The sequence below is a fragment of the Rhinopithecus bieti genome, unplaced genomic scaffold, assembly GCF_001698545.2.
Source record: "Rhinopithecus bieti isolate Rb0 unplaced genomic scaffold, ASM169854v2 scaffold_10612, whole genome shotgun sequence".
In the NCBI taxonomy this organism is placed as follows: domain Eukaryota; kingdom Metazoa; phylum Chordata; class Mammalia; order Primates; family Cercopithecidae; genus Rhinopithecus; species Rhinopithecus bieti.
The window spans coordinates 100624-115755 of NW_016806990.1; the positions used below are offsets into that span (position 1 = coordinate 100624).

The 15132-nt window shown below is 37.3% G+C and overlaps 1 protein-coding gene across 2 annotated transcripts in view; it reads right to left on the reverse strand.

The window, feature by feature from the left end:
* Positions 1–423: 423 nt before the first annotated feature.
* The window catches only part of STX7 (syntaxin 7), a 54861-nt gene continuing 40152 nt past the window's right edge, over positions 424–15132 (reverse strand). For both annotated transcript variants that reach the window (XM_017879591.1, XM_017879592.1), the window contains 7 exons: positions 14981–15074; positions 14164–14301; positions 13284–13336; positions 12684–12780; positions 11140–11212; positions 6773–6855; positions 424–3363 (listed from right to left, as the gene is read on the reverse strand). In XM_017879591.1, coding sequence (XP_017735080.1) covers positions 3271–3363; positions 6773–6855; positions 11140–11212; positions 12684–12780; positions 13284–13336; positions 14164–14301; positions 14981–15074 — 631 coding nt within the window. In that variant the 3' untranslated portion in view covers positions 424–3270. The remainder of the gene's footprint in view (positions 3364–6772; positions 6856–11139; positions 11213–12683; positions 12781–13283; positions 13337–14163; positions 14302–14980; positions 15075–15132) is intronic.

Sequence of the window (15132 nt, forward strand, 5' to 3'; positions counted from 1 at the left end):
ATCTTAATTGATTTATAAATTATGTTAGAGTAGCTGTTAAACAGATACTTTTGTCAAAGAAGCAGTATATTGTAACACTTTCAGGCTCCCATTGGCTTAAAATTTTGATTTCTTTGCTGAGGAGTCAAACTGTTCGAATTTATGGAGGACTAAAAAGGCCTGGGATTTCCACAGGTTTATTTTTGTTTTAACTGAATCATGAAAAATACACAACTTTTTTTTTCCAGGAAAGACAAGATGTTATTTACCAAACGAATTTTATCATATTTAAATGAACCTGACAATGTCATCAACTCAAATCCCTCAATTTACTTAACCCCATTTCTGAAAATTGCAGCAAACCAGCCATGTGAAAGAAATAAATTCAATTTTGACTTTCAAAAAAAATAAATGTTGAATAAGTTACCTTGTGAACCTTAGCTATTAAGGTAGACAATGACTTTATTTTCTTTACATAAGTTTTATATTTTATTATGACATTCATTTTTCTACATGAAGACACAAAGATTATACCAACTACATAAACTGTTTTGTACTTTCCTTGCTAAACCACAGATGTATTTCAAGGAAAGAGGGGCCTTTAAAGGCACTTATTTATCATTGTAGGTGTGTCTAAAAAATTGATATTCAAAAACACAACTTTTTTGTGTACAAAATTTTACGATTTTTAACAAAAGCGGTGGAGACACTAAACGACCCAGTGGTGACCTCTTCAAAGTGCAGTGTCCTTGGTCACCGATGCAGATGCTACTGTGGCAGCCAGCGTGCTCAGAGGGTCCAACTCCAGACACTGCATCCACGGCTGTCCTAGACTGAGCTGTACTTGTAAAAGAGATGGTCCCACGTCTACTAAAAAAACAAGCTACTCTATATCAATATGACATCACTCTTTTACCATCAATCATATTGCAAGACCATAGTATTTAACGACGAATACAACAGCCAAATACTTAATGCCACATTGTCATTCAATGTACCTGGCTGGTTAATATCAATCTGTGTTTGAGAATTTCTTTTGAGCACACAAAAACAAATGTATAGTCACTTGAGGAGGAAATTCTTCAGTCTGACTCAAATGGACTCACCATGCCGTCAGTTATGACAACAACTCTAATCTTATTCTTCACAGGGCAACCTTCACTTTTCACGGCAATTCTAAAACTGACCTACAGAAAAATTCAAATTTTTTTTTTAATTTGGCTACCATACTATGTTTCTTATTTAATTTTTTTCTAATTAATACTACTTTTACGTTCCAAATATTCTGTGGGAAGTTTTTCCCTCAAAATTAATGTTTCTTAAAAGAATTGAAACCACTAAAGTTCCTGTTTAAACCACTGATCACTGCCCCAGTTAAAATAATAATAATTTAAAATGATTACACTTCAAATAAAGGTACTAAAATCATGCCCCCCAACTTTAAGTGCTTTTGTTGTTACTGGGTACTCACTGTGAAATGAATAGAAGTAAATGTACTCGACCTGTATGAAAATAAACATTTTATCAAGTACAGCGAAAAAACTAAACTGATGGTGAAAGTCATGGGGCCGGGACTTTAAAACAGCAGTAAGATGCTGGTTTATCACCAGAAACCTCATGTGCCTCTGTGCACTTGAAGACCACATTCGAGCAGGCCTGGTGGGCTGGCCGGGCCTCAGAACAGGCGCTGTTTGTGTGAATTCTCCTCCCTGCATTGTCCATTCTGTTCTAGGGCGGTCTGATTCTGGCAACAGGAGTCTCTGAGTTCCAACCACTTACTCACAAAAGAGTTTTGTGTAATCCCTTTTGTGGAAAAAAATGGAGTTTTTCTGACATGCAAAGAAACTTCTATCAGTCTGACAAAGTAGGTAAAATCGGTGACACCCTAAAATAAAAACCTGGAGTGAACTGGTGCTCCAGAAAGATGGTGAACGGCCACAGTGCATGTGGTGACGTCTCCATGCTGAGGTTTCAGGCAGCGCGGCACTAAGTATCAGGTGACCTGTGGTCCCACCAGAGCATAATTCTCATGAAATAGGCCTAACTAGATACCTTTTAACTCATCTTTATTTTGGTTGCAAAGATATGGTTTACTTAGCTACTTACTATTTGTTCCCATTTGAAGTCTCAGAGCTTGCTAAGTTAAGCACTGCCTTCAGTACTGAACTGCTATACAAGAACATTATAAAATACAAAGCATAAACTAAGATAACCCTCTTTACAGAATTCAGATTAGTGCATTAAAACAACATTGATTTCAAAAGGGAAGTGAGATAACTGGCAAACATCCAATTGCTTTTCTAATGAAGGATGGCACAAAAGGTAAACACTAAATTTTAAGTGTCGGGCGTGCAAAAACAGTTAATTGTGGGAAAGTTACTTTCCAAAAGTAATTTGGACCTAAAAATAGTAGCCATTATTCTATAAGACATAAGGGAAGGTAAATAATGGCCCACAAAACCAGATGATATGGTTAAGATAACTAGTTTAGTGGAATAACAAACTGGGATCTTTAGAATTCAAACACGATAGGAATTGGTATTGGTTTTTCATATTCTTCTTCCAAATGATGTTAAACATTTATAGTAACTACACTTTCCCCAGTAAACATCAGACTCAAATAGGTCATATGTAAAAACAACCTGTCCTTAGTAATTTTACTAGGCAATCTACAGCAAAAGCTTAATATATACACAGAAGGAGTATCAAATAAACTAGAAAAGTATTCACCGACTTCAGAGTAAAAAGGATCTTAAAAGAAAATCAACAGAAAAATGAAAGACACTTTGTGCTGTTGTGAACCAGAAAAATATACCCCATGAATAGACCTTAATTATTTTATATTATTCAGAATATTTTCCCTGCTGAAGCAAATCAAAATTAAATTTGAGAATTTTAATTGAAGTAACACAAATCTAGGTGTGTCACAGTGACAGGGAGATGCAGACAGAATACACACACCTTTAAATTTACAAATTCCCAAAACTAAGTCAAGCAGGCTAAATAAATTACAAATGAAAGGCATATGCAATGTGGGCAAAAACTTAACAACTATTAAATTGAAGACCATGGCAGTTATGTCAGCAGTGATATTTAGAAAATCTTTCAGTATTAGAAAATATCAGATTTAATCCAAAGGAACCACCCCAACCTCCCAATAAAAATAACAAAGTATGGGAACCATCGTTTATACAATAGCTTTAAAATAATAATTTAAAAAAAAAACATGATTACAGGAACCTTCCTACATAATTTAGACAATGTAGTGCAACAGCGTGCTCCCTCATAACTTCAGCGGTTCAGTCCCCATATGATGAGACCAATGATCACAGCTCCAATGACAAGGATAAGAATGATGATGCACAGGGTTTTTCTGGATTTGCGCTGCAGATGCAAAAACAAAAAAACATGTTTACAGATTTAGTGGAGTATCTCCACAGCAACTAAAAATAATTTGGTTCATTTCTAGAGTAAAATCAGTAGTAGTATAATGCCCTCAAATTTTTGACTGCGTTTTTTGTTTCTCAAAAATCTCTTTAATATATATGGCAATATTCTTTCAAAAAAATTATTGAACTAATGCTACAATTAAGGGAGCAATTTTTCAACTTTCATTGGTAATTTTTCTAAGGGTGTGGCTGAGCTTAAGAAAGAAGACACCATGAATAAGTTACTGACTTAAACAAGAGACTGAGGTTACCTATGTATGAAAACAGAACAGCTTAAGAGCTTCAACATTCTTTACCTTTTATTACAGTTTTTCTTAAAAATGAATTATCTGAAGATATCAGTAAGTATAAATTGGCAACTTTTCTTCACGTGTATTTCTTTCTTTCTTTTTCTTTGTTTTTTGAGACGGAGTCTTACCCTGTCACCCAGGCTGGAGTGCAGTGGCACAATCTCGGCTCACTGGAATCTCCACCTCCCAGGTTCAATTGATTATCCTGCCTCAGCCTGCTGAGTAGCTGGGATTACAGGGGCCTGCCACCACACCCAGACAATTTTTTTTTTTATTTTTAGTAGAGACAGAGTTTCACCATGTTGGCCAGGATGGTCTCAATCTCCTGACCTCATGATCCGCCCACCTCAGCCTCCCACAGTGCTGGGATTACAAGCCTGAGACACCATGCCCGGCCCCTCACACATATTTCTTGTTTCCAAAATACAAGGATTTTGGAATGAATTTCCAAAATCATTCTCATTCTTTAATATTAATGGGAAACTACATTCAAAATCTCAACAAACAAGTAAAAACCACAGAGCAAATACAATCATAATGCTGTCACTGAAAACCGAATGGTTAAGAATTTTGTTTCATTCTTCATTCCTGGTCCAGTCGTAGATTTCTGTATTTCTTTAATGGCGTTTGTATCTCACATCAACATGCAGGAATCCTTTTTCTTACAAAGTAGAAAAATTTGTAAATTTACTTTGTGTCAAGTAGAAGTACCAAAATATTTATAAAAAGATACATTTCTGAGCCTGAAATTACCCTGAACACCACAGTTTGAATATTTCACATATTCATCTAATTTTTCCAGTGAATACTCCTCATATATCAAACACAATTTCTCTAAAATTTCAATATCATGCATAAATATTGTTCCCAGACTCCACTTGGTTACCACAAACACATGTGTAATGTATCTGTGAGTCATCACGGGTATCCCACAATGGTGTACTTGATGCCTGGGGTACTTCCCTAGTGTGGGGTAATGAGACTCTGGGGCAATGTGGTAATAAGCGGATGTATCACCTTCGTATCAAGGCTTCCAAACAGAACTATTGGAAAGCTGCCTCTTTTCTCAGCACTTGTGCTGCTTAGCCATCTTGTCCCCGCTTTGGGAACTGGGGGAATTAAGCCTGGGGGCAGCTTCCAGTCCTGGGGTGTAGCTTGGGACATGCGCTTTTTCCTGTAGGCTTGGCCTTCCACAAGGAAGAGAAAGAGTAAAACTTGGCAATATATCCACATTCCCCCCAAATCCAAAAGCAAAATAAAATACCACGTGAACCTAGTCACTGATGGATCCTGTTAAGTTTCGGCAGTTATATGCTAACAGCTCCATAAGACTTCTGGCATTTGCAGATCTGTGTGTGTGTGTGTGTGTGTGTGTGTGTGTGTGTGTGTGTGTGTTTTCAATTATTCATGAGGGATACCTAAAGTCCATGACACAGTGATATAGTGATACTAATTCCACTGAGCTGCGTATCTGATATGCACAAAGATAATAAACGGGAGTGACTGTCGGTGAATACCATTGGTTGTAACTCAGCAAACTCCATACAGCTTCATTATTATTTACTTATCACTGAATATGCAGTAATTTGTCCAGTAACAGATGGACTGTGAAATGAAAGGCAATTTCTAAGGTTAGTGAGAAAAGCAAAAAGCAACTGAAAATGTCTGAGAAGGTGACAATATCTTAGATAGTTTATAAGAAGTTAATAGCGGCTGGGCATGGTGGCTCCCATCTGTAAAGTCAGCACTTTGGGAGACTGAGATGGGTGGATCGCTTGAGCCCAGGAGTTCCAGACCAGCCTGGGCAACACAGCAAAACTCTATCTCTACAAAAAATACAAAAATTAGCCAGGCGTGGCGGTACACGCTATTCGGGAGGCTGAGGCAGGAGGATGTCTTCAGCCCAGATGGCAGCGGTGGCAGTGAGGCGAGATGACACCACTGCACTCCAGTCTGGGCATCAGAGCCAGACTCTGTGTCAAAAAAAAAAGTTAATAAGGCAAAAAAAAAAAAAACGATAATTATGAATGACAGCAACAACGGAATGGAGTTTTAAAAAGGAAATCAAATGCTACATGGTATTTAGGGGTTTCCAAAGAGCCTGGCCTTATCCATACTGAACATCAAAGGTCTGCATATTGTATGATGTATTAATAGTTGATAGTTCTAATATTTGTATAGTACTTGACACATAATTTATATTTGACACATGCATGTGGGCTCCCCATATTAACCCGACTCAAGAAATAAATTCATTCCTGGTGAAGGGTCTGCTGCATGTGGACAGAATATATAATGAACAGTGACACTCCAAGCTAATACGATTTCCACAAGACCTGAAGCAATCTCTCTAGGACAAGGAAAAATTTGTTTCTGTTTTTGTTTTTTTTTTTTTTATTATACTTTAAGTTCTAGGGTACATGTGCATAACGTGCAGGTTTGTTACATATGTATACTTGTGCCATGTTGGTGTGCTGCACCCATCAACTCGTCAGCACTCATCAATTCGTCATTTATATCAGGTATAACTCCCCAATGCAATCCCTCCCCCCTCCCCATGATAGGCCCCGGAGTGTGACGTTCCCCTTCCCGAGTCCAAGTGATCTCATTGTTCAGTTCCCACCTATGAGTGAGAACATGCGGTGTTTGGTTTTCTGTTCTTTAGTCCAGAGTGTCAATGACAGAAAGAAAAAGTAAAAGGGAGCAGCAAGAAATGGAAGGAGAGGCCTATTACAAAAAGGTTTCTGAGTAGAAATGTCACAACGACATCTGAGATCCCCGGCCATCAGAAAAGCCTAGAATTGTCTCTGCGGCCCAAACACTAAACTTTCTCTCCCCGTGGGCCAACAATTCTGGTTCAACCCTGAGAAGAACAAAGGCTAAAACCAGTTCTAAACTGACTGGTATTATTTAAACAGACTTCTCTTCCATGGGATTTTAATTTTTAACATCTTCAGCCACTTTAAACCTAATCTTTCCCTGCTTCCCCAACACAAACACACACACACACATGAAAAGGCTAAGTTATAAGAAAATCGATCACAGTTAAATTACCTGATAATCTGCTGCCCTTGACAGCTGCTGATTTGCTTGCTGAACGTGCACCTCTGCATTTTCCACATTGGCTTCTATGCTATCTGTAAAATAAAATACACACACACCAATGTGTTAAACATGTATTGATGCTGTAGTAACAAATCACTAGATTTCATTCAAGGTAAGACTAAATATGCTCATTATTCAAAGGTTAATCGTAATATATCATAAAGTTGAATTTTTTTTAAGATGGCTGTAAGAATTATAGTATACACCTATACTATTTTTCAGGTGATCCAAACAATACACAAGCATTTGTAGAAGAGAACCTTGATCATTTTCAGTACAGAGCAACTCTGGCTCTACCTGGCAACCCCTGAAAAGTATTGTCACCCTGACATTATCAAATCAGTGTCAGCACAAGGGATGTCTCAGTGTCAAACTTCACAGGTTGTTCCATGTCAAGACCAATGCACAAGAGATCAACTCTCTTCTTTCTACTGCTGATAAAAACTGGCACCTTGACCTTTCAAAGAATATTATCTCCTCAGAGGGAAACAAACAGAAAAACCCAAATGCTACAACTTGATCCCTCACTCATTATGTTAGTCATTAATGTTTCTCAATTTCTTTTCCCTCTATGTCTTTGTAAATGGAGTGTACTTTAAGTTATTGGAGCATAATACCGACGCTCTACCTAGTTTGTGTTCTATAATGGCCGACTCAGTAGCAAGCATGTGACAATATTTATTTAGGGTAAATACAGAGTGCTGAAAACCATTTACTCTGTGGTCATCAACATACTTCTGTGCTAAAATCTAGCCCTCACCAAGGGCCCATGCAGGCTTCTCAAATGGTGGCAGTTTTTCTTCCCACCTTCCAGGGGCCTGGAGGCGGAACGGGTGTCATTTTGAAGCATGAGACCCTCGTCTCTTCCTCCCTACCAACTCTCAGCTTTAAATCTCATGCTATCAAACTCAGCCAACCCTCCTTGTTGCAGACATCTATAAATTGCATGGCCTTTTCTTCTCATTCCTTGAATATTTTAGCCTCTGACTCACTGATGCTCTCTCAAATACTTCTCTTATACATACTGGTGACTTCAAGATCCAACTGCTGACCCTTCTAACACCCCGGCCTCTCAGTTCACTGACCATACTTTTTCCAAAGATGAACACCTTTCCTCATCCACCCATTTCCATGGTCACATCCCAAACCCTGACATTCCAATAACTGCAGTTGTTCCATAATCTCAATTTGAAGGGTCTCACTCTCTGATTACCACCTTCTATCTCTAGAGCTCACTCCTTCTAATTCCCTGGCTCCAACGATTTTCAACTTTCATTGATCCTACCACTTTTTCACTGTCCCTCACATATGGCATGTCCTCACTTCCCTCCTTACCCTAGCCTTAGAGTCCTTGGACAATCACTTAGCCTCAGCTTACACTCATCCCCAGCTCCTTGCCCCTCCACTTTACTCATATGACAAAACCCCAACCAGTACTCATGCAGCTGATAATGGATGTAAAAGGGATTAACCATGTTTCACTTTAAAGTCATGACAGCCCAGCAGGTCTACTTCATTTCCCTGATTCCTGAAAGACTATGTCATACTTTCTCTTCTCTCCTCAAGCTTCTCAAGCCTCCTCCAGCATTATCATTCTCAGCCCATGACCTTCATTTCTAGTTCTCTGAGGCAACAGGAACCATCAGAAGACATTTCCACATGTTTTCATGACCCGATCTACATGCAATATCTGTGTGCCCTGACAACTTTCTTGTCGCCAAGAAGAACTATCATACCCCGAGCAAGAGCCAACTTTTCCACTTGTGCATTTTATCACATTTCCCATCATTTAACTCAAAAACCTCAGTCCAGCAAACTCCCTCCCTCTCTTACTCAATATTTCTTCCCTGGTAGATCACCTCCATCAATCCTACCTTACAAACAAGCAAACCAAAAACCTCTCGTTTACTCCACATCCATTTTTGCAGCTATGCCTGCATTCTCTGTTTCACTTTCCCTCTTTACTCCTCGAAAGAGTCATCTATACTTGGTATCCACCACTGTTCTCCTCCCATTCTCTCTTGGGCCTACTTTTATCATGCTTTCACCTACACTATTTCACCAACGCAGCTCTTACTGAGGTCACCTATCCCTACACATTGTTAAATCCAGTAGTCAAATCTTAATCCTCATTTTACTTGACCTGACACAGCAGCATTTGAAACAGCTGACCAGCCATTGTTCTTGAAGCACTTTTTTTCCCTTCCCTTCTAGGATGATACATTCATTTGGATTTCCTCCACATCACTGGCTATTCTTTAGTCTTTTTTATTTGTTCTCCTTCAATTGTCTGGGCTCTAAATCAGAGGTTAAGAAGCTTTGTCTACAAAGAGCCAGAGAATGAATAAGCTTTGTGGGTTGTATGATCTCTGTTACAAGTATTCAACTATGCCTTCACTGTGCAAAAGCAAACATAAACAATACATAAATGAATACATGTAGTTTGAAGACACTGTTCTAAACATTTAGAGGATCCAGGGCTAAGTTCTCAGATCTCTTCTATTCTCTATCCAGACTTAATTCCTGGATTATCTCACCCAATCTTGTGGTGTTAAATACTATGTGTACACAGATCACTCCTAAATTTAGATTCCCTGCCCAGACTTCTCCCCTGAACTCCATATTTACTTTAATAATGTCTAGAAAACCTTCACTGGGTGTAAAGGGGCACCTCAAACTTAACATATTCAAAAATGACTGATTTATACCCATCTAAGCCTGTTCCATTTACAGATTTCCCCATCTCAGAAAACAGTAACTCCACCATCATAGTGGGCTAAGCTAAAACCTTAGCATCACCCTCAAATTAACTCTTTCTTTCACACTCATACCCAGGCAGTCAGTAAATCTTTTTGGCTCTCCACTTAAAATATATCTGAAATCCATTAAGTTCTCACCATCCCTCTAGTTCCATCCTGATCCAAGCCAACAAGATTGTGCATCTGGATGACTGCAATAGCTTTTTAGGTGATCTCCTTGCTTTTGGTCTTTTTCCATCAGCCAAGTGAATCTTCTGAAACCTAAGCAGGGTTATAGCACTCCTCTGCTCAAATCCTCCTTGGCTTCTCATTTATTTGTAAAACCTGAAGTCTTTACATCGGAGCAGGGTCCTAAATGACGTCATCCCCTGCCCTTGGACATGATCTCCATCTCCTTCTTGCTCATTAAAAATGTCAGCTACACTTCTGCCTCAAGGCCTTTGTACTTGCTGTTCTCTCTGCCTGGAACAGTTTCTCTTACTTACTCCCTTACATATACCAAGGCTTCACTAAAATGTCACCTATCAGTAAGGTCATACCTGACTACCCTGTGTCAAGCAGCAACAATTTCCACCCCAGCAGTCCCATCCCTCTACCCTGGCCTTATTTTCTTCATCACTTATCACTATTTACTTTTCTCACCTTTTTAAAAAATTATCTTTCCTCCCATTATAAGACCAATTGAGATAGGGTATTTTATCTGTTATCTAATTTCAGCTGAGTCCCCAGTGCCTAGATTTGTGTCTGGACATAGTAGCCACTCAACGTATTTTGGATGATGAATAAATTAGTTTTTGAAATTTTACCCTGTGATCTAATGGGGATACAGAGGAGGGTAAGAATAGATAAAAAATAGTTACACTGAAGTAAAGATGCAAATATTTCAGTTGGACCAAATTCAGAAAATAAACTAAAAGCATCTTTAGACATACCAATAGATAGCTCCAGATTTCAAGACGGTCAGGATCCTGATGAATGCTAACAACTACCCCCTAATTGAAATGCTATTACATTCAATATTTAAGGGATTCTTAGCAACTTAAAAAAAATCACTTCTAAAAAGAATTCCTAAATTCTATGTAATACTACTAAATTCATCTACCAAAAAGCTATTAAAATGAATGACTAGGCAAATGGTTACCTATTCCCTAATACCTAAAAGACAAGATGTCATGCACAGTTACGTATACCACAAGTTTTCCCAAAAGTGCTTAGCATGATGACAATTAAATTGGAGTAAGACTAAAATCGGAGGCCCTGGAAATAAGCTGGAATAATGTTTCATGGTGCCTTCTATGGTCTTGGCAGCAGTAGGCCCTGATTAAATTTGGGCTTCTGAAATAAATCAAGCTGGTTATTTCAACCAGCAGGAGTCAAAAATGAGATCTGTTTTAGATAATGCCAAGGGTGATGCTTACTGTGTTTTATAGACATGCTTTTGGTTCCAGGGAAACCAAAAAAGGGATGGAAAGTGGTTACTCTTGTGTGAGAAAGTTACAGCAGGTAAACTGCATGTAGCTTGCTCTCACCTCCAAAATCTAAGTCAGCAGGTCTTACCTATTACATCTCCTTGTTCATGAATCATCATTCCCAAATCTTTAAATATTTCATTAATATCCATAATATCAGCCTAAGAGAAGAAGGCATATATTATTATAATCAGAAATTCAGTCCCCATTCCACAAAAGAGGAAAAATTTTAAAAACCCAAACCACTACTCACACATGGGTGAGCATGCATCTATAATACATAAATATAATACATAAACTTTGGAAACATCAGGAAAATATCTGACAATAATTAAGAGGAATTTGAACAATAGCCACCAGCTCGCTAAAATAAGTCTGTGGCATTAAAAATACCAAGTGAGTGAGGCAGGATAGAAATAAAGGATCTATAATAGAGAAGAGCCATGGATTGCTGAGTTCATTTTATACAATCTGATAGTTTTATTACCACAAGCAGTATCTACTTACAAGGGTATGAAATATTCTTGGCACGTATTTCTAGTAAAAATTTACATATCAATTTGACAATTTAAAATAAGAAAACACTAGATGTAAATTTAAAGTCTCACATTAATAATTTGAGCATGCAACGGATTAGTGAAATGTCACTACTGAATAAAAAAGTTATAAATTTAGTGAATAAAGAAAATATAAATTTACTTTTCTTCAATGACACAATTAACTATTTCATAAAGTTTTTATAAGGACTAAATGAGATAATTAACATAAAGAATTCATCCCACAGTGCCTGGCACATGGAAGGTCTTCAATAAATTGTAGCCACTATTAGCTATTATTAGCCTTCTTTCTAGGAACTAAGTAGGTTCCATAAGAGCTATGACTTAATAAATCTTTTAGATCTCTTTGATGTCATAAACAGTAAAGAGAAATAAAATTCTTTGAAGGCTTTATAAAAGGTCTTACTTATGCACGTATGATGTGTATCATGTATCCTGGGAAGACATCCAGACTCTCAGACAGACATTTATCTCTACACTGGTATTTTCTCAATACTAAGGTAGTCCATAGATGGCTTAATAGAATAATAATAATTTTTAAAAAGCTGCAGTAGGAGGGAGTATGTTCCCTCATCCTAGTACAAACAGTAAGGACAATATTATTTTTTTAAAAAAGGAATTATTCTAATTTATACATTACAAATGCTACCAAACTGATACATTAATTTTCTTTCTCTGGGCCAGACATGGTGGCTCACACCTCTAATCCTAGTACTTTAGGAGGTCAAGGCAGGCAGATTACTTGAGACCAGGAGTTTGAGACCAGCCTGGCCAAACCTGGTGAAACCCTGTCTCTGCTAAAAGTACAAAAAATTAGCCGGGTGGGGTGGCACATGCCTGTAATCCCAGCTACTCAGGAAGCTGAGGCATGAGAATCGCTTGAATCTGGGAGATGGAGATTGCAGTGAGCCGAGATCACACCATTGCACTCCAGCCTGGGCAACAGAGCGAGACTGTCTCAAAAAGAAAAAAAAAAAATTTCTTTCTCGTGCCCTCTCCCAGCATTACCTAAGCATTTTGAGAACAAACTCACTAAGAACAGAGCAGCAGCCCAAGTCTACAATGTAAGCCTTACTTCAAGTTGCCTGATAGAAGATTCTCTCTCATGAATAAGGCGGAGGTCATCCTCTGTAATTTCTTCATCCTGCACCTGCACTTGAGGTTGCGTTTGGCTAACAGAAAAAAATGAACGTGGAAAAAAACAAAGATTGGTATTCAAAACAATGAGATTCATTTCCTATTTAAGATACATTCATTAAATAGGACGTTTTACTCTTCAAAGTCACAGAACCACTCACTTAAAAAATTCTAAGAATATAACAGATACATGAATAAAATTTTATTCATTTTTCATTTCACTTATATCATTATATCTAACAGGAGTTTAGAGTTATTAATTACTGGAAGCTGTATTTGTCAACTGGGTATTTCTTCTTAGCTGATTTAAACCTCATATAAGGGAAAGTCTATATTATTAATTAAGTCCATAAACATTTATTTGGAAAATTTTATATATTTTATGATAAATACTTTATAATTAAAATTTTTTTCAAATTTACTCTGTTTTCAACATATAAACAACTTATATTGAAAGCTTTAATTCTGTTCCAGGGGCCTTAATGTATAAACTTTGAAAAATTACCTTCTGATCTGTAAAATGTTTTGTATGTCTTACCTTTCCCAGGATACAAGATTCCTTTCTTTTGAGCTGTCCTCAGGAAAACCGCCCTGAATAATTTAGTAACAGGATGGAATGAGAAGTGGCAAAGAAAGCAAAAATGAGAAAAAATAAACAACACTCATATTTTCCCTAATAATCTAAACGATTTATGTACATGTCTCTGTGTGTGTGTGTGTGTGTATATGTTGTGTGTGTAGAGAGAGAAAGAAGTTCTTGTTCTAATTTTTCAGGTCAACTGCTTCAAGTAATAACATAATTATAAGTAATTTTATATTCTAAGTAGACAAACACTAAACATTCTCAAGGGTCAAATAAGTATTATTTAGTTAAAGCTTAATGTAGTCTTGGAATCAATATGTTAATGAATAAGAAAACTTGTGATAGTTTGTAAGGGAATTTAAAATTAAATTAATTCAAAATTCTATTGTAAAGCTTCCTTTCATTTATTTTCTCCAGGCTCACGTTCATTTTCAATATTCACACAACAGAGTTGCGCCATCCATCTCCATCATCTTGGTGTAATCCAGGAGGAAAGCGCTTTCTATACTAGCGTGTACACAAACAGAAAGCCTCCGTACCAAGACAATGTGAGAATACTACTCACGGTGTGATCCCTAATCTTTTTTGACAAAATACGTCTCTGTATTTTTATATAATCTGTAAGCTTCTGTACAATGACACAGAAAAAAAATCACAGTAATATATAATTATCATCTTCTCTAAAATGGAACAGAAAAGCGTAAAATGAATATTCAAGTGCTGATTTCCAAGATATTCACAGATCTTTACGACTTAAAAAATTATGCTACTATAGACTTTGATAGGACCCTTAGGAAGTAAGGGTCGTTTCTAGAATGTCTTTTAAAATACTCACAGACACTCTGGAACTGGCTCTTACTCGAGCAACAAACTCTTTCTCTCGCTCAGCAGCTTGCCTCTGAACCTTTTGGAAGTTTGTCAGTGATGCTGTGAACTCTGCCACTAAGCGATCCTTTTGTATTTTCCTTTGACGCTACAGGAAAGAGAAGAAAAAGCCAACTAGAATCTAGCTGTGAAGTAAAACAGTTTGCAGTAGTTGGTTCTTTATTTAATCCTGAAGTTTTCACTTGCTCCTCAATTACAGGGCCTTACGGATTAACTCTCAACAACATTCTGATAGTATGTCAAATACTGAGCATATTTAACTGGAGGCAAAAGACCCATTATGCTGGATTTCTCACCTCAAGTTTTCATGCTGCTAAAAACTAGCTCATTATTTTGAGGCTATTTTAAAGTAATTCCTTTTCAGGCAAATAAAGCCTTATACTTTTAGCTAAGTAATAACTTCCATTAAATAAGCAGGGAAATAAATATGTGCCCCCAGGACACCTCACATCTTGAATGAGCTTGCATGTTCCACGCACTCAGCCCCGGAAGGCCAGGAAATAATTACTCAGGAAGCATTTTCTGAGAACTTACTTAATTATGGGTCAGGGCAAATGCATGGAAATAATTTTTGCTTTATTGAACCACAGGATACTACCTAAGCAATTAAATATAGTTTTGTGTTCTGTGAACTAATCTCAAACAGAATTATTTTTGATTTCCTTTCTAGCATAATTTCCTTTCTAGCGTAACAGTTCAAAGATCCTACAACGTATTTGGTTTTTTTCGCATTCAATGCATCAACAATGTGTCTTAAAGCTTGATACCTGTTCACTGGGGGTGGTGGGCAGAGATCCAAACTCTTTAATGTACTTATCTGTTTCTTTGGCAAGCTGGTTAGTATACTGCTGCTTCTGTTGCCTAAAGTGAGAAAACACGCATTACAACCAAAGGACTAATATACTTCTTTAAGCTACAA